Source organism: Oncorhynchus nerka, linkage group LG27 (assembly GCF_034236695.1).
Source record: "Oncorhynchus nerka isolate Pitt River linkage group LG27, Oner_Uvic_2.0, whole genome shotgun sequence".
In the NCBI taxonomy this organism is placed as follows: Eukaryota; Metazoa; Chordata; class Actinopteri; order Salmoniformes; family Salmonidae; genus Oncorhynchus; species Oncorhynchus nerka.
The window spans coordinates 56,694,313-56,721,164 of NC_088422.1; the positions used below are offsets into that span (position 1 = coordinate 56,694,313).

General features: G+C 41.5%; 1 protein-coding gene across 1 annotated transcript; it reads left to right on the plus strand.

The window, feature by feature from the left end:
- Positions 1 to 1,365: 1,365 nt before the first annotated feature.
- On the plus strand, positions 1,366 to 26,703 carry LOC115112031 (zinc transporter ZIP1-like). Its single transcript, XM_029638680.2, has 4 exons — positions 1,366 to 1,784; positions 19,302 to 19,432; positions 22,722 to 23,054; positions 25,105 to 26,703. The coding sequence occupies exons 1-4, from the start codon at positions 1,670 to 1,672 to the stop codon at positions 25,456 to 25,458; spliced, it is 933 nt and encodes a 310-aa protein (XP_029494540.1). The 5' UTR covers positions 1,366 to 1,669; the 3' UTR covers positions 25,459 to 26,703.
- The last annotated feature ends 149 nt before the right edge of the window (positions 26,704 to 26,852 follow it).

A 26,852-nucleotide genomic window follows, 5' to 3' on the forward strand; every position in this document is an offset into this window, starting at 1 on the left:
GAGGACCGGTTCCTCAAGTTATATCATTGCGAATTGGTTAGGTTACTAATGTTAGCTCATCTGATGTTGTAACGTTAGCTTGCTGACGCGTTACCTGTCTGACTTTATTGGTAAGCTAATGATTTAATCAGATAAATTGGCTAATGTTGCTCAACATTTCTCTGGCTAACTAACAGATAATTCGATCCAGATAGCAAGATACTTAACAATGCTAATACTTGTTCAACAACACTTTCTCCCTCACCTCAAACTTTCCAAATGCCAGTAGATTTTCAGTTACAACTCATGAAGTACGCATCATCACAAGAATGTGCGCCCCTTAGTATTATTATAATGAAACAAATATACACATTCAAATACAAAAACACAGTTATTGGAAGCACAATTAATTGTATTTTTTTTAATCACCCAGAAAACAGTTACATTCCTCTCCAATTAACACATTAAATTGCCTGAACAGCACCAGATCATCATGAGGAAATGTATTTTGAATTTTGTTCAATCAATATGGCGCATTAAAAGGAAAACCAGATTTACCAAGCTCGCTGGAAACCCTAGGACAGGGCTTGGGAAACTCCAGGCCTCGGGTGCCTGATTGGTGTCACACTTTTGCCCCAACTAACACACCTGACTCCAATAATCAACTAATCACGATCTTCAGTTTAGAATGCAATTAGTTTTAATCAGCTGTGTTTGCTTGGGATTGAGAAAAAGTGTGACACTACTCCAGCTCAGGAGTCGCCCATCCCTGCCATAGGAATCTCAAGAGTAACTAATCCTGTGAACGGGTTTGGCAACTCAGGTGTCTACACTTCAACAGCAAAATTAGATAAAACGGAAGTTTATGCCCTAGCACTACACAGCTGATTCAAATAATCAGCTAAATCATAAAGCTTTGATTTAAGTGCCCTTGAACGGGTTACACTACACAGGCGCACCGATTTGTGTCAGGAATTGCGAAATATATTGGGGCTGTACATGCGAATCGTCATGAATCTGAGAATCCATTAAGTAGTGTAAAGTTTAGATCTAAGCCTAGCATGACAAAGAGCTATATTGTGGAACACACTAAAGGAGCCACATTCATGGTAGGCCTTGTACGACATCATGATTGATTCAATATCCCCGTTTGGTCACAAGAATCAGGTCAGGCGTTATGTGCCTAGGAAGAATTCGTTACATTCTGTGGACTCAGCAATGAGATGCGCTGTCTGAGAAAATCGTACTGCATTCTTAAAATTAGCATAGTAGGCGTGGCTATCCGGAAGAGGGCGCAAATATGACCTATCCTAACAGCAGGATATTATGCTGGCACACGATGGCGGAAAAGTCCTTTTTAAAATGTTTTGAAATGCGTTTAGGTTATTTTTAAGATTCCCTCATTACCATACACATGTGACGTCATCAGTTGTGCTGCTGACTACTAGCGCAGTCCTCCAACACGTTGCAGGACAATGTAAATGTTAGCTAGTAGGCGCCTAAATAGCTCCTGAAATTGTCTGTGTAACAGGGATGACTTTTTGAATAGCATAGGTTCTGTTTTTTCCAGTAACGCAAACATGTTGGTATGGCGTATTCATCTTACTGCCCGTTGGTTTACATCGCTATTTTACTAGGCTTATCCCAAAATTGCTTGTTTTGATTCAGCCCGGTATAGTAACAAATCGAGATGGACTACTTGTTACAGGTGAAAATAGGCGCCCTCGTGGGTTTGTTACTCCTGACCGTATTTTTCGGATTTATCCCTGCTCGGATGAAGTGGTTCAGAGAAACCAGTGGGACAGGTACGTTTCAGTAGGCAGCCTACAAGTTATACACTAGTTGGCTAGTATCACGCTGTAACCTCATGCAATTCCACACTTGGGATGTGTTGAGCCAGATGGCTCGTTGCTGAAGCGTCCGTTGCTTGGCGTCATTTCCTTCAACCTAAACTATTCGGTTTCCCATCAACGGGGCATATCCGATATCTCTTAAGAACAATACCTACGATTCGTGTTGAACGTGTCCTTCACTATCAAATAAGCGGTTTTGATCCAGGGTGTACTATATCCCGCCTGTGTGGGCTGCTATGGCATTGGAGTCCATTTATAGGTCACGTGAGAGTAAACTACCAAGTAATCTCCCACTTTTACAGACATGAGTAGGGAGACCTGTATAACGTGTTTTAAACGCTTTTTCAATACCGATGCACTCATTCAACCAGACACATCTTACGTTTTGTTCCTAGATATATTGGATATGTCTCTGATGGAAACGTTATTTTGGTGAAACCGAATAGTTTAGGTTTGGTTGTTCATGGATGCCTGGGTAGTTGCGGGACGTAGAAAATTACATGCAAGTGTTGTTTGCAATGCCTTCATAAACGTGATCAACATCTAATTGTTTGCCAAATCCAATCACGTGTTTGCTGTGAACTAGTGTTTATCTTTGTTTCTTCCTTTGGTTTTTAACCGCCAAATGACAATTTATCAAATCAAAATGTGTTTGTCACACAATACTACAGGTACCTTACAGTGAAATGCTTACTGACAAGCCCTTAACCAACAATGCAGTTAAGAAAAATAAGTGGCAAGTATTTACTAAATAAACTGAAAAAAATAAATACATGAAAATAACAAAGATCAACAAAACATTAACTAGGCTATATACGGTTTTATTCTTTTTACATTTAGCTCAACATTAAATTACTTCACCAATAGGTAGAGCAGCTTGCTATGGAGCGGGCAAGCTATGGACATGCATTTGACAGACTAGTGTAGGGTGTGAGATGCAGATGCTAAGCTACAGGACCGTTTTGATAGCAAAAACTGGAATATGTTCCGTGATTCATCCGATGACATTGAGGAGTCAGTCATCGGCTTCATTAAAAAGTGTATTGACGACATCGTCCTCACAGGGAATGTAGGTACGTAGCCCAGTCAGAAGCCATGGAATAAAGGCAACATCCAAACTAAGCTAAAGTCTCGAGCTGATGCTTTCAAGGACCGGAACACACATTGAGAAGCTTACAAGAAATCCTGCTATGCCCTCAGACGTACCATCAAACAGGCAAGCATCAATACAGGACTAATATTGAATCCTACTACACCGGCTCTGATGCTCGTTGGATGTGGCAGGGCTTGAAAACTATTATGGACTACAAAGGGAAACCCAGCCACGAGCTTCCCAGTGACGCAAGCCTACCAGATGAGCTAAATACTTTCTATGCTCGCTTCGAGGCAAGCAACACTGAACCAAGCATGAGAACACCAGCTGTTCCGGACAACTTTGTGATCACATTTGTATCACATTTGTATCTGTATCCGATGTGACTAAGCCATTTAAACAGGTCAGCGTTCACATGGCTGGATGGATTACCATGATGCGTACTTAGGAAGTGCTGACCAGCATCTTCACTGACATTTTCAACCTTTCCCTGACCCAGTCTGTAATACCCATATGTTCCAAGCAGACCACCATAGTCCCTGTGCCCAAGAACGCCAAGGTAACCTGCCTAAATGACTATGCCCCGTAGCACTGACGTCTGTAGCCATGAAGTGCTTTGAAAGGCTGGTCATGGCTTTCATCAACACCATCATCCCAGAAACCCTGGACCCACTCCAATTCCCATACTGCCCCAACAGATCCACAGATGACACAATCTCTATTGCAATCGGTGAATGCACCAATTTGTAAGTCGCTCTGGATAAGAGCGTCTGCTAAATGACTTAAATGTAAATGTAATGCAATCCACACTGCCCTTTCCCACCTGGACAAAAGGAACACCTACGTGAGAATGCTGTTTATTGACTACAGCGTTCTACTAAGCGTTCAACACCTATAGTGCCCTCCAAGCTCATCACTAAACTAAAGACCCTGGGACTGAACACCTACATCTGGAACCTGGACTTCCTGACGGCCCGCCCTCAGATGGTAAGGGTAGGTAATAACACATCTGCTACACTGACCCTCAAGACTGGGGCCCTCAGGGGTGTGTGCTTAGTCCAATCCTGCATTCCTTGTTCATCCACGACTGCGTGGCCACGCATGACTCCAACACCATCATAAAGTTTGCCGACGCCACAACGGTGGTTGGCCTGATCACCAACGACAATGAAGCAGCCACTCAAGTGACAGATTGTTCTCTGCTCCCGCATGGCAAGCGGTACTGTAGCATCAAATCTGAGACCAAATGACTCCTTAACAGCTTCTACCTCCAAGCCATAAATCTACTCAATGGCTACCCAGATTATTTGCATTGAACCCCTTATTTTATATATATATATATATATATTTTAGCTCTGTCTCTCTTGCACAGGCTCGACGTACACTCACTGGACACTAACCACACACCCACACATACTTCACTGACACTCCAACATACACACACATGCATATTGACGCCACACGCATACGTTCACATTCTCTCACACTCCACACACATGCTGCTACTCTCTGTTTATTAACTTCTTGCGTCGAGCCATCCCGGATCCGGTATCGTGACTACAGCCTCAAGCTCATTACCATAACGCAACGTTAACTATTCATGAAAATCGCAAATTAAATTAATCTATTTGCTCTCAAGCTTAGCCTTTTGTTAACAACACTGTCATCTCAGATTTTCAAAATATGCTTCTCAACCATTGCAAAACAAGCATTTGTGTAACAGTATTGATAGCTATCGTAGCATTTAGCGTTAGCATTCAGCAGGCAACATTTTCACAAAAACCAGAAAAGCATTCAAATAAAATCATTTACCTTTGAAGAACTTTGGATGTTTTCAATGAGGAGAATCTCAGATAGCAAATGTTCAGTTTTTCCTGAAAGATTATTTGTTTAGGACAAATCGCTCCGTTTGCTGCGTCACGTTTAGCTACGAAAAAAACCTGTATCCAGGATTGTGTAAATCTATCCGCAAGCTCATTAGCATAACACAACATTAACTATTCATGAAAATCGCAAATGAAATGAAATTTCATCAATTTGCTCTCAAGCTTAGCCTTTTGTTAACAACACTGTCATCTCAGATTTTCAAAATATGCTTTTGAACCATAGCTAAACAAGCATTTGTGTAACAGTATTGATAGCCTAGCATAGGATTATGCCTGGCTTTCAGCATGCAACATTTTCACAAAAACCAGAAAAGGATTCAAATAAAATCATTTACCTTTGAAGAACTTCAGATGTTTTCAATGAGACTCTGTTAGATAGCAAATGTTCCGTTTTTACAAAAAATATTATTTGTGTTGACAAATCGCTCCGTTTTGTTCATCACGTTTGGGTAAAATAATAATAATAATAAATATTAAGTCATTAAAACGCGAACTTTTTTCCAAATTAACTCCATAATATCGACAGAAACATGGCAAACCGATGTTTAGAATCAATCCTCAAGGTGTTTTTCACATATCTATCGCCGATAATTCCTTCGTGGCAGTTGACTTTCTCTTCTGAAGAAATGGAACGCGCATGGACCTACAGATTATGCAATAATTTCGACACAGGACACCGGGCGGACACCTGGTGAATGTAGTCTCTTATGGTCAATCTTCCAATGATATGCCTACAAACACGTCACAATGCTGCAGACACCTTGGAGAAACGACACAAAGGGCAGGCTCATTCCTGGCACATTGACAGCCATATAAGGAGACATTGGAACACAGCGCCTTCAGAATCTGGGGCATTTCCAGTATGAAACTTCATCTTGGTTTCGCCTGTAGCATTAGTTCTGGGGCACTCACAGATAATATCTTTGCAGTTTTGGAAACGTCAGAGTTTTGTTTTTCCAAAGCTGTCAATTCCATGCATAGTCGAGCATCTTTTCGTGACAAAATATCTTGTTTAAAATGGGAACGTTTTTTATCCCAAAATTAAAAGAGCGCCCCCTATCTCGAAGAGGTTAATACAACAGGTGTGACCTTACCGTGAAATGCTTACTTACCAGCCCGTAACCAACAATGTAGAGTAAAAATATATATAAAAATGTGGTTGCTAAATAGACTAAAGTGAAAAGAGTAACAGTAACACAATTAAAATAACAATAACAAGGTTATATACAAGGGTTACCGGTACCGAGGCAATGTTCATGTTAGTTGAGGTAATTGTACATGTATAGTCACCCATGCACGTTAACTTGGTACAGGTACCCCTTGTATATAGCCTGGTTATTGTTATTTTGTTGTGGTACTGTTTTTCCTTTTAGTCTATTTATCAAACAACATTATTTTATTTTAAAAAAAATTAAATACTCTATTGTTGGTTACGGGCTCATAAGTAGGCAAGGTCAACACCTGTTTTATTTGGCGCATGTGACAAACATTTATTTGAAATGCCGATGCCTTGAGATGGATGTAATCATACCTTGAAGGCAGAACTCAGTGTGTCAGAGTGAGCAATGAGCTGTCGCCCACTCTTAGCTATGATGTGGGCGTGCCCCAAGGGTCAATACTGGGGCCCCTCCTTTTCAGCCTGTACATGAATAATCTGCCTTCTGTCTGTACTGGGTCTGAAGATCAAATGTATGCAGATGATACAGTGATATATGTGCATGCAAAGAGCAAACAACAAGCTGCACAAGAACTCACTACTGTAATGGTCCAGGTTACAAAGTGGCTCAGTCACTTGTGTTTGCATCTCAATGTGAAAAAAACGGTTTGCATGTTCTTCACAAAGAGGGCAACATATGCCACTGAGCCAGATGTCTATGTGTCAGGGGAGAAGCTCCAGGTGGTATCTGATTTTAAGTACCTTGGCATCATACTTGATTCCAACGTCTTTTTTAAAAAGCATGTGAAAAAGGTAATTGTGGAAACACTTTGTTGCTTTTATGAATTTTGTCTTGCTGCTTTTTGATCTGTCTGTATGGTACCTCTTGCTTGTCCTATGTTGCTCTGTCTGTATGGTACATCTTGCTTGTCCTATGTTGCTCTGTCTGTATGCTACGTCTTGCTTGTCTTATGTTGCTCTGCGTGTGCTCACTCCTCAATGATTGTCTATATTGTAATTGTTTTTAATAACCTGTCCAGGGACTGCGGTTGAAAATTAGCCGGCTGGCAAACACCGGCACTTTTACTGAAACGTTGATTAATGTGCACTGTCCCTGTAAAAAAATAAACTCAAACAGCATTTTAACCAGTTCCCAAGCTTTTAAAATAACGGTCCTGTTCGGGAACAGTATACCTTTCGTTATCGATTCTAGTTCTGTTCCTCAAAAAATGCTGTTATTTTCCGGTTTTCGGTTCTGTTCTCTGAACCAGTTCCAACCCCTGTAGCTTACAATGGTGTTCTCCAAAACTGATCTTACTTGATACATTTTTTTGTTATGTGTATATAAACTCAGCAATAAAAGAAATGTCCTCTCATTGTCAGCTGCATTTATTTTCAGCAAACATAACCTCTTGATGCACTATTTTTATGTTTGGAAAAATAATGTTCCCAAAGTAAACTGCCTATTTCTCAGGACCAGATGCTAGAATATGCATCTAATTGACAGATTAGGATAGAAAACACTCTAAAGTTTCCAAAACTGTCAAAATATTGTCTGTGAGTATAACAACTGATATTGCAGGCGAAACCCTGAGGAAAATCCAATCAGGAAGTGCCTCTTATTTTGAAACACTTCTGTTCCTATGCATGCCTATCCTCCATTTAAAGGGATATCAACCAGATTCCTTTTTCTTTATTTTGAAAAATGAGCGTGAAAGATCACATTGCATAAGTGGATAGGTGGGGGCTCTCAGAGTGAGTTTTTGCGCTACAGAGTAAAGCGGCCATTGTTCCTCCCGCTGTTATTGAAAAACCTACACACTCGGTTGATATATTATCGAATATATATTTTAAAAACTACACGAGGAATGATTATAAAAAACGTATGGAACAAAAGGAGCATTTGTTGTGTAACTGGGAGTCTCGTGAGTGAAAACATCTGAAGATAATCAAAGGTAAACGGTTAATTTGGGGGGGTCAAAATCAAAGTAACAGTCAGTATCTGGTGTGGCCACCAGCTGCATTAAGTACTGCAGTGCATCTCCTCCTCATGGACTGCACCAGATTTGCCCGTTCTTGCTGTGAGATGTTACCCCACTCTTCCACCAAGGCACCTGCAAGTTCCTGGACATTTCTGGGGGGAATGGCCCTAGCCCTCACCCTCCAATCCAACAGGTCCCAGACGTGCTCATTTGGGATTTAGCTCCGGGCTCTTCGCTGACCATGGCAGAACACTGACATTTCTGTCTGGCAGGAAATCACGCGCAGAACGAGCAGTATGGCTGGTGGCATTGTCATCCTGGAGGGTCATGTCAGGATGAACCTGTGACACACCGCCCCAGACCATGACGGACCCTCCACCTCCAAATCGATCCCGCTGCAGAGTACAGGCCTCGGTGTAATTTTCATTCCTTCGATAAACGCAAATATCACCATCACCCCTGGTGAGACAAAACCGCGACTCGTCAGAGAAGAGCACTTTTTGCCAGTCCTGTCTGGCCCAACGACAGTGGGTTTGTGCCCATAGGCAAAGTTGTTTCCGGGGATGTCTGGTGAGGACCTGCCTTACAACAGGCCTACAAGCCCCCAGTCCAGCCTCTCTCAGTCTATTGCGGACAGTCTGAGCACTGATGGCGGTATTGTGCGTTCCTGGTGTAACTCGGGCAGTTGTTGTTGCCATCCTGTACCTGTCTCGCAGGTGTGATGTTTGGATGTACCGATCCTGTGCAGGTGTTGTTATGTGGTCTGCCACTGCGAGGACGATCAGCTGTCTGTCCTGTCTCCCTGTAGCTCTGTTTTAGGTGTCTCACATTACAGACATTGCAATTTAGTTCCCTGGCCACATCTTCAGTCCTCATGCCTCACAGCATGCCTAAGGCATGTTCACGCAGATGAGCAGGGGCCCTGGGCATTTTTCTTTTGGTGTATTTGAGTAAGTTGGAAGGCCTCTTTTGTGTCCTAAGTTTTCATACCAGTGATCTTAATTGCCTACCGTCTAAGCTTTTAGTGTCTTAACGGCCGTTCCACAGTTGCATGTGTATTAATTGTTTATGGTTCATTGAACACGTGTGGGAAACAGTGTTTAAACCCTTTCCAATGACGATCTGTGAGGTTATTGGTATTTTTACAAATTATCTTTGAAAGACAGGGTCCTGAAACAAGGATGTTTATTTTTTTGCTGAGTTTATGATGTTTTATTAACCTTGTGGTTCGAGCCCTGAATGCTGATTGGCTGAAAGTCGTGGGATATCAGACCCCATATACCATGAGTATGACAAAACATTTTATTTTTGTGTCAAGAAAAAGTATGTGAACCCTTTGGAATTATCTGGATTTCTGCATAAATTGGTTATCAAATTGGATATGATCTTCATCTAAGTCACAACAATAGACAGTGTGCTTAAACTAATAACACAAATTATTGTATTCAATATAGACGAAAAATACATAATTTAAACATTCAGTGTAATTTGGAAGAAGTATGTGAACCCCGAGGCTAATGACTTCTCCAAAAGCTAATTGGAGTCAAGCGTCGTCTAACTTGGAGTCCAATCAATGAAATGAGATTGGAGATGTTGGTTAGAGCTGCCATGCCTTATAAAAAACACTCACAAAATGTAAGTTTGCTATTCACAAGAAGCATTGCCTCGGGTAGCCTTGTAGTTAGAGCGTTGGGCCAGTAACCGAAAGGTTGCTGGATCGAATCCCCGAGCAGACAAGGTAAACATCTGCCATTCTGCTCCTGAACAAGGTCAGACTGAGGTATATTTGGTAGGTGTGGCTTGAAGCAATGCGTGATATATTTAAAGGGCAGTGGCCATGCTGGCCATCCTGACAGCATTCACAAACCAACCCCTCCCCATTTTTCAAGTGGTAGTTCAGGACAGCATTTTTCTACGGCTGACCATGCTTTCCACCTGGCTACCCCTACTAGAGGTCGACCGATTATGATTTTTCAACACCGATACCGATTATTGGAGGACCAAAAAAGCCGATACCTCTTAATCGGCCGATTTCTTTAAATTGATTTATTTGTAATAATGACAATTACAACAATACTGAATGAACACTTATTTTCACTTAATATAATACATCAATACAATCAATTTAGCCTCAAATAAATAATGAAACATGTTCAATTTGGTTTAAATAATGAAAAAACTAAATGTTGGAGAAGAAAGTAAAAGTGCAATATGTGCCATGTAAGAAAGCTAACGTTTAAGTTCCTTGCCCAGAACATGAGAACATATGAAAGCTGGTGGTTCCTTTTAACATGAGTCTTCAATATTCCCAGGTAAGAAGTTTTAGGTTGTAGTTATTATAGGAATTATAGGACTATTTCTCACTATACGATTTGTATTTCATATACCTTTGACTATTGGATGTTCTTATAGGCACTTTAGTATTGCCAGTGGAACCGTATAGCTTCCATCCCTCTCCTCGCCCCTACCTGGGCTCGAACCAGGAACACATCGACAACAGCCACCCTCGAAGCAGCATTACCCATGCAGAGCAAGGGGAACAACCACTCCAAGTCTCAGAGCGAGTGACGTTTGAAACGCTATTAGCGCACACCCCGCTAACTAGCTAGCCATTTCACATCAGTTACACCAGCCTAATCTCGGGAGTTGATAGGCTTGAAGTCATAAACAGCGCAATGCTTGACGCACAACGAAGAGCTGCTGGCAAAACGACCCGCCTTATCTCTTATCTCTTAAATCTTAAAGCCCGCCTTATCTCAGCTCACTGCTCACCATAGCAGCACCCACCCTGTAGCACACGCTCCAGCAGGTGTATTTCACTGGTCACCCCCAAATCCAATTCCTCCTTTGGCACCCTTTCCTTCCAGTTCTCTGCTGCCAATGACTGGACAAATTGCAAAAATCACTGAAGCTGGAGACTTATGTCTCCCTCACTAACTTTAAGCATCAGCTGTCAGAGCAGCTTACCGATCATAGCCCATCTGTAAATAGCCCACCCAACTACCTCATCCCCATGTTGTTATTTTGTGTTGTTGTTGCTCCTTTGCACCACAGTATCTCTACGTTCACATCTATCACTCCAGTGTTTTAATTGCTAAATTGTAATTATTTTGCCACTATGGCCTATTTATTGCTTTACCTCCCTAATCTTACTCCATTTGCACACACTGTATATAGATTGTTCTATTGTGTTATTGACTGTACGTTTGTTTATCCCATGTGTAACTCTGTGTTTGTGTCGCACTGCTTTGCTCTATCTTGGCCAGGTTACAGTTGTAAATGTGAACTTGTTCTCAACTGGCCTACCTGGTTAACCTCTTGCCTCTACTTGGGACGCTTGCGTCCCAACTAGAGCTCTGGAAATGCAAATGCGCTACGCTAAATGCTAATAGTATTAGTTAAAACTCAAAAGTTCATTAAAATACACATGCAGGGTATCAAATTAAAGCTACACTCGTTGTGAATCCAGGCAACAAGTCAGATTTTTAAAATGCTTTTCGGCGACAGCATGAGAAGCTATTATCTGATAGCATGCACCAATACACTACAACAGAAAAGCACAGCAGGGGACGTAAACAAAATAATTAGCATTTCGGCGTTACACAAACCGCACAATAAAATAGAAAACAGTCATTACCTTTCACCATCTTCTTTGTTGGCACTCCTAGATGTCCCATAAACACTATTGGGTCTTTATTTCGATTAAATCGGGCCATATAAAGCCAAGATATCGTTATATGTAGACTGTGTGATAAACTAAAAAAACAGCGATTTCACAACGTAACGTCATTTTTTAAAATTCAAAAAGTAGACGATAAACTTTCACAAAACACTTCGAAATACGTTTGTAATGCTACTTTAGGTATTAGTAAACGTTAATAAGCGATAAAAATCATCATGAGGCGATGTAAAAATCATTAGCTGTCGTCTTGGAAAAAATTTCACGAGAGAGCTCTTCCAAATGATCTGGGCGGAGACCGGAGGTAAGTGGTGCCCCTCTTTCGGTTCAACCAAGAATCAAAGATGATTCAATTCACAAGACTCTAGACAACATGGGGATGCTGTGGGAGTTGAATGCTCGGTCTTATCTAATTCGGCTCACTGTGAACAATTGCTGGAAGTGGCGCAAGGATATTTATTTCCATTTTCTGTGATCAGGTTTTCCTGCGCTTTCCGATGTAACGCACGTTATGTAATAGCCACAGTCGTGATTTAACCAGTTTTAAAAACGTCCGAGGGTTTCCTATCCACACATTCTAACCATATGAACGTACTATATTCCTGGCATGAGTAGCAGGGCGCTGAAATGTTGCGCGATTTTTAACAAAATGTTCAAAAAAGTAGAGGGTCGACTGAAGAGGTTAAATAAAGGTGAAATAAAAAATAGAAACAGCACCGTTTCTGTTCAATTGAACGCAAAAACGTACTGATCACATCCTGTTTGTTCAGCACAGTTTCCGTTCAATTGAACGTTCCAGAAAGTTTAAAAAATACTGAACGCAGCCCTGCTTTAGTCAGAGCTAAATTTATTAGTGCAAAAACATTTTGCAATGGAAACTAATAATACATTTGTATTTGTAGACAGAAATCAAAGGTCTTAATATTGTGAGCAACCATATCATTCTTATTTTTATTAAAAAGGCCTAAAAACAAGTGTTTCTTATTGGACAAGTTCAGGTAGGTCCCTCACAGTTTTAGCCCATTTGCCTAAGTTTGGTTTCTAGTGAATACATCCCTGCTTTTTAACTTTCTCTTTAGGCCCAGTTTTCTCTGTATGTCACCTGCCAATATATACAGTGCCTTGCGAAAGTATTCGGCCCCCTTGAACTTTGCGACCTTTTGCCACATTTCAGGCTTCAAACATAAAGATATGAAACTGTATTTTTTTGTGAAGAATCAACAACAAGTGGGACACAATCATGAAGTGGAACGACATTTATTGGATATTTCAAACTTTTTTAACAAATCAAAAACTGAAAAATTGGGCGTGCAAAATTATTCAGCCCCTTTACTTTCAGTGCAGCAACCTCTCTCCAGAAGTTCAGTGAGGATCTCTGAATATTCCAATGTTGACCTAAATGACTAATGATGATAAATACAATCCACCTGTGTGTAATCAAGTCTCCGTATAAATGCACCTGCACTGTGATAGTCTCAGAGGTCCTATAAAAGCGCAGAGAGCATCATGAAGAACAAGGAACACACCAGGCAGGTCCGAGATACTGTTGTGAAGAAGTTTAACTTGTTGCTCCTACCCTCTACTTTTTTGAAAATTTTGTTAAAAATCGCGCAACATTTCAGCGCCCTGCTACTCATGCCAGGAATATAGTACGTTCATATGGTTAGAATGTGTGGATAGGAAACACTCGGACGTTTTTAAAACTGGTTAAATCACGACTGTGGCTATAACATAACGTGCGTTACATCGGAAAGCGCAGGAAAACCTGATCACAGAAAATGGAAATAAATATCCTTGCGCCACTTCCAGCAATTGTTCACAGTGAGCCGAATTAGATAAGACCGAGCATTCAACTCCCACAGCATCCCCATGTTGTCTAGAGTCTTGTGAATTGAATCATCTTTGATTCTTGGTTGAACCGAAACAGGGGAACCACTTACCTCCAGTCTCCGCCCAGATCATTTGGAAGAGCTCTCTCGTGAAATTTTTTCCAAGACGACAGCTAATGATTTTTACATCGCCTCATGATGATTTTTATCGCTTATTAACGTTTACTAATACCTAAAGTAGCATTACAAACGTATTTCGAAGTGTTTTGTGAAAGTTTATCGTCTACTTTTTGAATTTTAAAAAATGACGTTACGTTGTGAAATCGCTGTTTTTTTAGTTTATCACACAGTCTACATATAACGATATCTTGGCTTTATATGGCCCGATTTAATCGAAATAAAGACCCAATAGTGTTTATGGGACATCTAGGAGTGCCAACAAAGAAGATGGTGAAAGGTAATGACTGTTTTCTATTTTATTGTGCGGTTTGTGTAACGCCGAAATGCTAATTATTTTGTTTACGTCCCCTGCTGTGCTTTTGTGTTGTAGTGTATTGGTGCATGCTATCAGATAATAGCTTCTCATGCTGTCACCGAAAAGCATTTTAAAAATCGGACTTGTTGCCTGGATTCACAACGAGTGTAGCTTTAATTCGATACCCTGCATGTGTATTTTAATGAACTTTTGAGTTTTAACTAATACTATTAGCATTTAGCGTAGCACATTTGCATTTCCAGAGCTCTAGTTGGGACGCAAGCGTCCCGAGTAGAGGGAAGAGGTTAAAGCCGTATTTGGATACAAAAAGATTTCCCAAGCTTTAAACATCCCAAGGAGCACCGTGCAAGCGATAATATTGAAATGGAAGGAGTATCAGACCACTGCAAATCTACCAAGACCTGGCCGTCCCTCTAAACTTTCAGCTCATACAAGGAGAAGACTGATCAGAGATGCAGCCAAGAGGCCCATGATCACTCTGGATGAACTGCAGAGATCTACAGCTGAGGTGGGAGACTCTGTCCATAGGACAACAATCAGTCGTATATTGCACAATTCTGGCCTTTATGGAAGAGTGGCAAGAAGAAAGCCATTTCTTAAAGATATCCATAAAAAGTGTCGTTTAAAGTTTGCCACAAGCCACCTGGGAGACACACCAAACATGTGGAAGAAGGTGCTCTGGTCAGATGAAACCAAAATTGAACTTTTTGGCAACAATGCAAAACGTTATGTTTGGCGTAAAAGCAACACAGCTCATCACCCTGAACACACCATCCCCACTGTCCAACAAGACAATGATCCAAAACATAAAGCAAAATCTACAATGGAATGGTTCAAAAATAAACATATCCAGGTGTTAGAATGGCCAAGTCAAAGTCCAGACCTGAATCCAATCGAGAATCTGTGGAAAGAACTGAAAACTGCTGTTCACAAATGCTCTCCATCCATTTTGCAAGGAGGAATGGGAAAAAATGTCAGTCTCTCGATGTGCAAAACTGATAGAGACATACCCCAAGCGACTTACAGCTGTAATCGCAGCAAAAGGTGGCACTACAAAGTATTAACTTAATTAAGGGGCCTGAATAATTTTGCACACCCAATTTTTCAGCTTTTGATTTGTTAAAAAAGTTTGAAATATCCAATAAATGTCTTTCCACTTCATGATTGTGTCCCACTTGTTGTTGATTCTTCACAAAAAATACAGTTTTATATCTTTATGTTTGAAGCCTGAAATGTGGCAAAAGGTCGCAAAGTTCAAGGGGGCCGAATACTTTCGCAAGGCACTGTATTATACAGTCGTGACCAAAGGGTTTGAGAATGACACAAATCTTAATTTTCACAAAGTGTGCTGCTTCAGTGTCTTTAGATATTTTTGTCAGATGTTACTATGGAATACTGAAGTATAATTACAAGCATTTCATAAGTTTCAAAGGCTTTTATTGACAATTACATGAAGTTGATGCAAAGAGTCAATATTTGCAGTGTTGACCCTTCTTTTTCAAGACCTCTGCAATCCGCCCTGGCATGCTGTCAATTAACTTCTGGGCCACATCCTGACTAATGGCAGCCCATTCTTGCATAATCAATGCTTGGAGTTGGTCAGAATTTGTGGGGTTTTGTTTGTCCACCCGCCTCCTTGAGGATTGACCACAAGTTCTCAATGGGATTAAGGTCTGGGGAGCTTCCTGGCCATGGACCCAAAATATTGATGTTTTGTTCCCCGAGCCACTTAGTTATCACTTGTGCCTTTTGGCAAGGTGCTCCATCATGCTGGAAAGGGCATTGTTCGTCACCAAACTGTTCCTGGATGGTTGGGAGAAGTTGCTCTCGGAGGATGTGTTGGTACCATTCTTTATTCATGGCTGTGTTCTTAGGCAAAATCGTGAGTGAGCCCACTACCTTGGCTGAGAAGCAACCCCACACATGAATGGTCTCAGGATGCTTTACTGTTGGCATGACACAGGACTGATGGTAGCGCTCACCTTGTCCTCTCCGGACAAGCTTTTATCCGGATGCCCCAAACAATCGGAAAGGGGATTCATCAGAGAAAATGACTTTACCCCAGTCCTCAGCAGTCCAATCACTGTACCTTTTGCAGAATATCAGTCTGTCCCTGATATTTTTCCTGGAGAGAAGTGGCTTCTTTGCTGCCCTTCTTGACACCAGGCCATCCTCCAAAAGTCTTCGCCTCACTGTGCGTGCAGATGCAATCACACCTGCCTGCTGCCATTCCTGAGCAAGCTCTGTACTGGTGGTGCCCCGATCCCGCAGCCGAATCAACTATATGAGACGGCCCTGACGCTTGATGGACTTTCTTGGGTGCCCTGAAGCAGTCTTCACAACAATTGAACCGCTTTCCTTGAAGTTCTTGATGATCCGATAATGGTTGATTTAGGTGCAATCTTACTGGCAGCAATGTCTTGGCCCGTGAAGCCCTTTTTGTGCAAAGCAATGATGACGGCACGTGTTTCCTTGCAGATAACCATGATTGGTTAGAGGAAGAACAATGATTTCAAGCACCACCCTTTTGAAGCTTCCAGTATATTTTTTTTTAACTCAATCAGCATGTCAGAGTGATCTCCAGCCTTGTCCTCATCAACACTCACACCTGTGTTAACGAGAGAATCACTGACATGATGTCAGCTGGTCCTTTTGTGGCAGGGCTAAAATACAGTGGAAATGTTTTTGGGGGATTCAGTTCATTTTCATGGCAAATAGGGACTTTGAAATTAATTGCAATTCATCTGATCACTCTTCATAACATTCTGGAGTATATGCTAATTGCCATCATACAAACTGAGGCAGCAGACTTTGTGAAAATTAATATTTGTGTCATTCTCAAAACTTTTGGCCAAGACTGTACACTATGACTCAGGGCATACCTAAAACAATGAAGGACCATAACGTTTACTGTGATAAGAGACTGTTTAATGTGTGCCTAAATTGTATGGGCCATTCCTATCCCGTCCGCACCTGGGGCGGCAGGTAGCCTAGTGGTTAGAGCAATGGACTTGTAACCGAAAGGTTGCAAGATTGAATCCCCGAGCTGACAAGGTAAAAATCTGTCCTTCTGCCCCTGAACAAGGTAGTTGTTCCTAGGCCGTCATTGAAAATAAGAATTTGTTCTTAACTGACTTGCCTAGTTAAATAAAGGTCAAACAAATTCATTTTAAGCCCGCTTTTGTTTTGCTATGGCTGATTTGCCGATGAGTCGTTTTCACTTCTGTATTTGTGCAATGATTATCTCTGTTGCTTCTCTCTTGTCCTTTAAGCAGAGGGTGACATTAGGAGCTATCATGGCCGTTTCATTTCAGTGCTCCCAGAGTGTTTGATTGCACATCACTTCCCGTTTTTTTTGGGATCAATTAGTGGTATCTTTGTAAAGTGTCTCTTTTCTAGTTTCACAGCTGATTTAGACCCATAAGAAAGATGAAATGATCAGTCATCAGATAATCACACATTATTCGTATCATAGCTTATGTCACATTAACTGAAAGAAATGTATAGTTACCTTGATTCACAATTTAAATTAGTCAGACAACTTCTGTCAGGCAGGCATTGCATCAGGCAGGCAGTGTCTGTACGTCAGCAGCAAAGGTAGATAAGATGGAAGTAGAGCCTTTGTAAACGAAAAGTGTGTAATGTAGAGATCTATGGGTCTTTAGCTGAGTCCAGCCAACCGTTTGAGACTAGATGCAGTGATGAGTGTCACCTGCAACAAAATGAAGGGCACAATGGTAGATGGCATCCACATGTTTAACAGTAGTAGCAGCTGCTCTTTGGAAGAATATGTCGCCATAATCAAGAACAGATAATAAGGTTGGGATTAAAAAGGTTGACTGAATAATCTGTTTCTGTAGAAAAAGTCAACTTTGAATCTTAGCTTCTTAACCAGCTCGTCTATGTTTTTTTTAAACGTCAAATCCATATCAATCCGAATGCCTAAGTATTTATATGCAGGAGCACATCCTCTTGGAGAACCATCAAATGAGTGAACATATAGTTCATCTGAAAAATTCTGAGAGTTTGTATTTCGTTTTGCCTGTATTAAGCACGCATTTTAAATCCGCAAGGGATTCCTGCATAGCTATAACATCTGACTAGTTTTGTCACAGTCAGATCAATAGTTGGGGCAATAGCATACATAATAGTTTCAGATTGACCAATGGTGTTTATATAAATAGTGAAGAGAACAGGTCCCAAAATCACCCCCTGTGGTACACCTTTATATGCACTTCAAGAAATGTAGTCATGATGGCCTGACTTCGGCGTCAGAGTTTCATGATAACCATGAAACGGCGTCAGAGCTCAGGCTCAACATATTCAATAAAATAGCATGATCAACAGTATGAAAAGCTTTTTACAGGTCCACAAACAAAGCAGCACATTTCATTTTAGTGTCTAAAGCATTGACAAGATCATTAACAACTAAAATGGTTGCTGTAATAGTTTTATGCCCTGGCCATTTCTCAAATAAAGAGCAAAGTTGTACATTTACAAAGGATTCAAGAATCTTAGACAAGGAATCCTTGAAATTTGATGATAATTATTAGATCACTACAATCCCCACCCTTATGGAGTGGCAGCACAAGAGCTGCTATTTTTTGGAATATTTCCTGATAACAATGTTAAATAAAAAAACGACAATGTTGTTGAACCATCCTCAGTTTTCTCCTATCCCAGCCATTAAATTCTGTAACTGTTTTAAAGTCACCATGTTTAAAGTCAACATGGCCTCATGTTGAAATCCCTGAGCAGTTTCCTTCCTCTCCGGCAACTGAGTTAGGAAGGATTCCTGTATCTTTGTAGTGACTGGGTGTATTGATACACCACCCAAAGTGTAATTAATAACTTCACCATGCTAAAAGGGATATTCAATATCTGATATTTATTTTAAAATATATTTTTATTTTTAATATATATTTTTTTGTATATCTACAAATAGGTTCCCTTCTTTGCGAGGCATTGAATAACCTCCCTGGTCTTTTTGTATTTAAAATTCACAGCTTGACTGTGTGGGGTACAGAAATGAGACAGTCATTCAAAAATCATGACTGTCTATTATTGCACACTGTGAGTCCGTGCAACTTTTATGACTTGTAAGCACATTTTTACTCCTGAAGTTATTTATTTAGGCTTAACAAAGGGGTTTACTACTTATTGACTCACGACATTTGAGTTTTTCGTTTTTTATGAATTTGTAAAAAATAAAACATAATTCCACTTTGACATTATGGGATATTGTCAGTGACACAAAAAAACATCTACATTTGTTCTATTTTAAATTCAGGCTGTAACAACAAAATGTGGGAAAAGTCATTAAACAGTAGCATTTTTTGATCATGCAGAAACCCATCGGGTGGTCCTGAGTTTCATCAGCTGTTTTGCCGGAGGCGTCTTCCTGGCTGCCTGTCTGTTGGACATCATCCCAGACTACCTGTCGGACATCAATGCTGAGCTGGACGCACGGAGGGTGGACGTAAGTGTCTTCTGTCTGTCAGCAACATCACAAAGTGTCATTGATGCCTGGCCACACCCCCATCCCCTTTGTAAAATGACAAAAGCTATATGATTATCCATGGCACAAACCAATGTATTAAGGGATAGTAACAGTTATACTTTAGTTCTACTGTATCTGTAAAACAAGGGGAAATGTGCTAGTTAGTGTAGAAGTTATTAATCCACAGGTTCATTACCTGGTGATGTGTTAAGGACTACTTACTTGTATATACACTGCTCAAAAAAATAAAGGGAACACTTAAACAACACAATGTAACTCCAAGTCAATCACACTTCTGTGAAATCAAACTGTCCACTTAGGAAGCAACACTGATTGACAATACATTTCACATGCTGTTGTGCAAATGGAATAGACAACAGGTGGAAATTATAGGCAATTAGCAAGACACCCCCAATAAAGGAGTGGTTCTGCAGGTGGTGACCATAGACCACTTCTCAGTTCCTATGCTTCCTGGCTGATGTTTTGGTCACTTTTGAATGCTGGCGGTGCTTTCACTCTAGTGGTAGCATGAGACAGAGTCTACAACCCACACAAGTGGCTCAGGTAGTGCAGCTCATCCAGGATGGAACATCAATGCGAGCTGTGGCAAGAAGGTTTGCTGTGTCTGTCAGCGTAGTGTCCAGAGCATGGAGGCGCTACCAGGAGACCGGCCAGTACATCAGGAGACGTGGAGGAGGCCGTAGGAGGGCAACAACCCAGCAGCAGGACCGCTACCTCCTCCTTTGTGCAAGGAGGAGCACTGCCAGAGCCCTGCAAAATGACCTCCAGCAGGCCACAAATGTGCATGTGTCTGCTCAAACGGTCAGAAACAGACTCCATGAGGGTGGTATGAGGGCCCGACGCCCACAGGTGTGGGTTGTGCTTACAGCCCAACACCGTGCAGGACGTTTGGCATTTGCCAGAGAACACCAAGATTGGCAAATTCGCCACTGGCGCCCGGTGCTCTTCACAGATGAAAGCAGGTTCACACTGAGCACATGTGACAGACGTGACAGAGTCTGGAGAAGCCGTGGAGAACGTTCTGCTGCCTGCAACATCCTCCAGCATGACCGGTTTGGCGGTGGGTCAGTCATGGTGTGGGGTGACATTTCTTTGGGGGGCCGCACAGCCCTCCATGTGCTCGCCAGAGTTAGCCTGACTGCCATTAAGTACCGAGATGAGATCCTCAGACCCCTTGTGAGACCATATGCTGGTGCGGTTGGCCCTGGGTTCCTCCTAATGCAAGACAATGCTAGACCTCATGTGGCTGGAGTGTGTCAGCAGTTCCTGCAAGAGGAAGGCATTGATGCTATGGACTGGCCCGCCCGTTCCCCAGACCTGAATCCAATTGAGCACATCTGGGACATCATGTCTCGCTCCATCCACCAACGCCACGTTGCACCACAGACTGTCCAGGAGTTGGGCATGCTCCTCATCAGGAGCATGCCCAGGTGTTGTAGGGAGGTCATACAGGCACGTGGAGGCCACACACACTACTGAGCCTCATTTTGACTTGTTTTAAGGACATTACATCAAAGTTGGATCAGCCTGTAGTGTGGTTTTCCACTTTCATGTTGAGTGTGACTCCAAATCCAGACCTCCATGGGTTGATAAATTTGATTTCCATTGATAATTTTTGTGTGATTTTGTTGTCAGCACATTCAACTATGTAAAGTAAAGTATTTAATAAGAATATTTCATTCATTCAGATCTAGGATGTGTTATTTTAGTGTTCCCTTTATTTTTTTGAGCAGTGTATATACAATGGGGCAAAAAAGTATTTAGTCAGCCACCAATTGTGCATGTTCTCCCACTTAAAAAGATGAGAGAGGCCTGTAATTTTCATCATAGGTACACTTCAACTATGACAGACAAAATGAGAAGAAAAAAATCCAGGAAATAGGAGGATTTTTTAAATGAATTTATTTGCAAATTATGGTGGAAAATAAGTATTTGGTCAATAACAAAAGTTTCTCAATACTTTGTTATATACCCTTTGTTGGCAATGACAGAGGTCAAACGTTTTCTGTAAGTCTTCACAAGGTTTTCACACACTGTTGCTGGTATTTTGGCCCATTCCTCCATGCAGATCTCTTCTAGAGCAGTGATGTTTTGGGGCTGTTGCTGGGCAACACGGACTTTCAACTCCCTCCAAAGATTTTCTATGGGGTTGAGATCTGGAGACTGGCTAGGCCACTCCAGGACCTTGAAATGCTTCTTACGAAGCCACTCCTTCGTTGCCCGGGCGGTGTGTTTGGGATCATTGTCATGCTGAAAGACCCAGCCACGTTGCATCTTCAATGCCCTTGCTGATGGAAGGAGGTTTTCACTCAAAATCTCACAATACATGGCCCCATTCATTCTTTCCTTTACACGGATCAGTCGTCCTGGTCCCTTTGCAGAAAAACAACCCCAAAGCATGATGTTTCCACCCCAATGCTTCACAGTAGGTATGGTGATCTTTGGATGCAACTCAGCATTCTTTGTTTTTTTTACCAAAAAGTTATATTTTGGTTTCATCTGACCATATGACATTCTCCCAATCTTCTTCTGTAGGTCATTCACTAGGTCCCCCCGTGTGGTTCTGGAATTTTTGCTCACCGTTCTTGTGATCATTTTGACCCCATGGGGTGAGATCATGCGTGGGGCCCCAGATCGAGGGAGATTATCAGTGGTCTTGTATGTCTTCCATTTCCTAATAATTGCACCCACAGTTGATTTCTTCAAACCAAGCTGCTTACCTATTGCAGATTCAGTCTTCCCAGCCTGGTGCAGTTCTACAATTTTGTTTCTGGTGTCCTTTGACAGCTCTTTGGTCTTGGCCATAGTGGAGTTTGGAGTGTGACTATTTGAGGTTGTGGACAGGTGTCTTTTATACTGATAACAAGTTCAGACAGGTGCCATTAATACAGGTAACGAGTGGAGGACAGAGGAGCCTCTTAAAGAAGAAGTTACAGGTCTGTGAGAGCCAGAAATCTTGCTTGTTTGTAGGTGACCAAATACTTATTTTACACCATAATTTGCAAATAAATTCCTAAAAAATCCTACAATCTGATGTTCTGGATTTTCTTCCCCTCATTTTGTCTGTCATGGTTGAAGTGTACCTATGATGAAAAGTACAGGCCTCTCTCATCTTTTTAAATGGGAGAACTTGCACAATTGGTGGCTGACTAAATACGTTTTTTGCCAAACTCTGTATATCCCTAATCCTTGGCGTTTATTTAAACAGAACTCTTACTTTTGTTGTTTTCCCCTCTATCTCAAACAGACCAGCTTCCCCCTCCCAGAGTTCATCATGGCTGCAGGCTTCTTCACTGTGCTAATCGTGGAGAGGATCGCTCTGAACTGCAGACAAGATGCCATGCAAGGGTTAGACCAGGAGAGAGCACCTCTGATGCAGGCCAACGAGCACAGCCATGGGCACAGCCATGGTCACGGGCAGGGGAAAGCCTCGTCCACCAACCTGGAGGGTAGTGCCCATCATGTCCACATGGACCTCCAGGCCCACTCCTCCTTTCGCTCGTTCATGCTCTTTTTCTCGCTCTCCCTGCATTCTGTGTTCGAGGGCCTGGCCATCGGGCTGCAGACCACAGACTCAAAGGTAGGTGCTGGAGAGCGAGCTGCACTTAAATAGCACAATAGGTCCATTTGTTTTAGCTCGCCCGGGGCACATATTAAACCATTATGTTGGTCATAAAAGGGAAATCTCTGCCCACATGTGGCATTGGGTCAGCTAAAACAAATGCACCCATACATTTCAAATGCGTGCCAATACTTTCCAAGTGTATCTTCAAATAGATTCCAATAATATTCAACTACTTCTTTCTTCAAATGAAAATACAATTTGTATTATTTATACTGAACAGAAATATAAACGCAACATGCAACTATTTCAAAGATTTACAGTTCGTACAAGGACATCAGTCAATTGAAATAAATTGGATAAAGCTATGGATTTCACATGACTGGGAATACAGATATGCATCTGTTGGTCACAGATGCCTTAAAAAATAAGTAGCGGCATGGATCAGAAAACCAGTCAGTATCTGGTGTGACCACCCATTTTCTTCATGTAGCGCGACATCTCCTTCGCATAGAGTTTATCAGGCTGTTGATTGTGGCCTGTGGAATATTGTCACTCTTCAATGGCTATGCAAAGTTGCTGGATATTGGCAAGAACGATGATAGGAAACAGAGAGTCGGGGTAGCCTATAATTAATACATTCGAGAGTGCCCATCCTTGCAATTTAAAAGGCCGTACAATTTCAATTCTGCATAATGTAACAGCAGTTCATAAACAATACAATGGGAAAGTTGAAATGCTTCAGTTTGCTGCCATATGACTGGATTCACATTTGTCTCCAACGATTTATAAGGTCAAATATATCTAAATCACCTGCCATATTTAGAATTCCCAAATAAGTTACTCATTTACTTAGCTCTCGTCAAGTTGTAAATTACAGTGCGGGGAGTATGTGTTATTTTTTGGGGGGAGAGAATAAAGTAGATATTTCTAACCCGTGCTTTTCATGTGATGTGCTCTTCGACTTTAACTTCACAGACCGTTCTCCTTTTCACTGTATTGTCCTTTGTTGGTATTCAGGGCAGTCTCTTTCCATCACAAAAGCACAGTGAAGGTTGTTGCTGTGCTTAGAAGGGGAAAGCCCTAGGACAACTCTTTCCAATCACCCATAGTGTCAGGAGGTTTAGAGTTTCTTGTTCATTTATACAATGTAGAGAGGCAGAGGGAAGTGAGAGACATGCCTTATTTCCATGCACTTTCGCCCACATCCTCAGTATAACATCGCTCACACAGCATGCACCATGTCAGCGGATTCTAATGGCAAAAGGCTCTGAGATATTTTACCAAAAATCAATACACTATAAAGACATGCAAGTTTCTGACACATTGATTGACGTGAGCACTCACTGTGGTAGAAAGAAGAGGAGTGGGAAAGACAGGAATGTAACTTTTAACTGGTAAAGGGACATTACATTCAAATCAAAAGTTTTCACATGTTTTCAGATCTCAAACATAGTCTGATGTCATGTCCACATCCTATGTAATTGGTTGTGTAGATCCAGCTATAGCCTCAACCCCAAATAAATGGAAAAGAGCAGCACCGGGAATCTGGAAATGATCTTTTTTCCATTTATTTGGGATTGTGGACTATAGAAGGGTCGTATTCATTTGTACACACCATAGCAAAAATATTTTGTATTGTCGCAAAAAACTAAATATAGCGAAAGCAAAAACAAGTGTTTCTTATTGGACAAATTCAGGTAGGTCCCTCCCTGTTTTGGCCCGTTTGTTTCGTAGTGAATACGACCCTGGATTTACAAAACAGATGGCCTGGTACGCAAACTTAATTTGATATTAGACTACTTTGAGGTCTGAAAACATCTGACTACCGGTTTCCCTGGTTGATCAAAGACCCTTATCTGGCTTGAAGTGACAGATCTATTTAGGCTAACCTGTTAATAGACTTTTCAAAGAATTATAAATGAGAGATGTGTAATTTATATACCAGTCATTTCTACAGCTTGTGTTGATCTTATACAGCTGTCTTCATCTTACTGTGATGATGAAAGAGAAAGGATGTAGGAGAGGAATTTAACCTCTAATCTTGTTTTCTCTCCATCCTATCCAGGTATTAGAGATCTGCATCGCCATTGTGGTCCACAAAAGCATCATCGTGTTCAGCCTGTCGGTGAAGCTGGTGCAGAGCGCGGTCCCGCCCATGTGGGTTGCGGCCTACGTGGGCGTCTTCGCCATGATGTCTCCGCTGGGCATCGGAGTGGGCATCGGGGTTATCGAGGCCCAGCTGGCGGCAGGCGCTCTGATCCAGGCCATCCTGGAGGGGCTGGCGGCCGGGACCTTTATTTACATCACCTTCATGGAGATCCTGCCTCACGAGCTGAACTCCCCGGAGAACCAGCTGCTCAAGGTGTTCTTCATCCTGTTGGGCTTCAGCGTCATGGCGGGCCTCACCTTCCTGAGCTGAGAGGATGTCACCCACTGGAGCAACTGACCTTGCAGTAATATGGGTGTGGCTCATATGAATCACGGGACTTGATGTTCTGTACTAGGGTCGCCCTAATGGGAGATGTCTCAGGGAGAAGGGAAACATAAAAACGGTCCCGTTTTACTGCAGGGTTGATGCAGGGGAGATTACAGTGCCCGTGTCTGGCTGTGCCACTTTTATTTGAGGGTCACAGCTGTCCTTACTCAGTATTTTTGTTTTTAAGGGTGATTGACACTCATTGGTATTTTTTATCCTGCTTTTAGCATAGATTTTAATTTCACAGCCAAGGATGGTAAGACAGTTTTTTTTTAATTTAAGAACTTTTAATGATTTCAAATAGATTATATTTAGTTATGTAATACTTTTTAATTTGGTTGTTTTAGCACTGGAAAAATAATAAGCACACAGAATGTGGCATTATTAGTTGTTTATCCTGTGGCATATATTTTTTTTAAAAAGTATATTTTCTTTTAACAATCGCTGTTTGTAACATTTTTCACATAACTGAAGATCACTGAAAAAAGTTCTGTTCATACTGACATCATGATTGCCTGGTCCCTTTGGCAAATGATAGGTGTGGCAAGGAGTGGAATGTTAGCTAAAAAGACTCGTATCCAGACTAACATGATATCTCTTAATAGTCAAATGAATCCGTCACATCAATATCTCATTATGTATACAGGTTCAAATGTCAATTGCATCATGTTTACACTTTTGGATGTGTGCCCACAGTTAAGTTGTGAGCCTCCACAGTTAAATTGAAGTATTAAATGTTTTATCGCCATTGTGGAACGAATTGTTTTCACCTTGGGAACTATACTATGCCTTATTGTCACACAGCAGATAGATGCAGTGAAATGTGTTTTACAGGGTCAGTCATAGTAGTACGGTGCCCCTGGAGCAAATTTGGGTTAAGTGCCTTGCTCAAGGGCACAGCAACAGATTTCTTTTTATAAGACAAACCATTGTGACCAACATGTTAAAGAGAGATTGTTATTTTAACATGTGCTGAAGTTGAACTTCTTAACCTGTGTTCTCCTGACTCGGTTCCTCGTTGTGTTGATAGTTTCCCTACCCCAGCCATGAGTCATGTTTCTGTTGTCTAATCAAAGTTTCAAATTTATAACAACACTATCTCAAGTGGCCCTCAGCTTCCTCTTTACTCCTCCATTCTCCTCTCTGACACTGTTGCAGTAAAATAATGATTAAACAAGTTGGCTATGATTTGTTTAAAGTGTGTGTGTCTATTGTGTATGCTTTTGCAATATGCACTCTCATCACGATTACCAAGAGAAGCATGATGGGGTTCTATTTTTAGGAGGTGGGTAGGCTGCAAGGGTTGAGATTGTGATGTTCTGCCTGTAACTTGTGTC

Coding starts and splice junctions, on each gene's coding strand:
- LOC115112031 (XM_029638680.2), top strand. CDS start 1,670: ATGGACTACTTGTTACAGGTGAAAATAGGCGCCCTCGTGGGTTTGTTA. Junction 1,785..19,301: donor CAGAGAAACCAGTGGGACAG/GTACGTTTCAGT, acceptor TTGATCATGCAG/AAACCCATCGGGTGGTCCTG. Junction 23,055..25,104: donor TGCAGACCACAGACTCAAAG/GTAGGTGCTGGA, acceptor CATCCTATCCAG/GTATTAGAGATCTGCATCGC.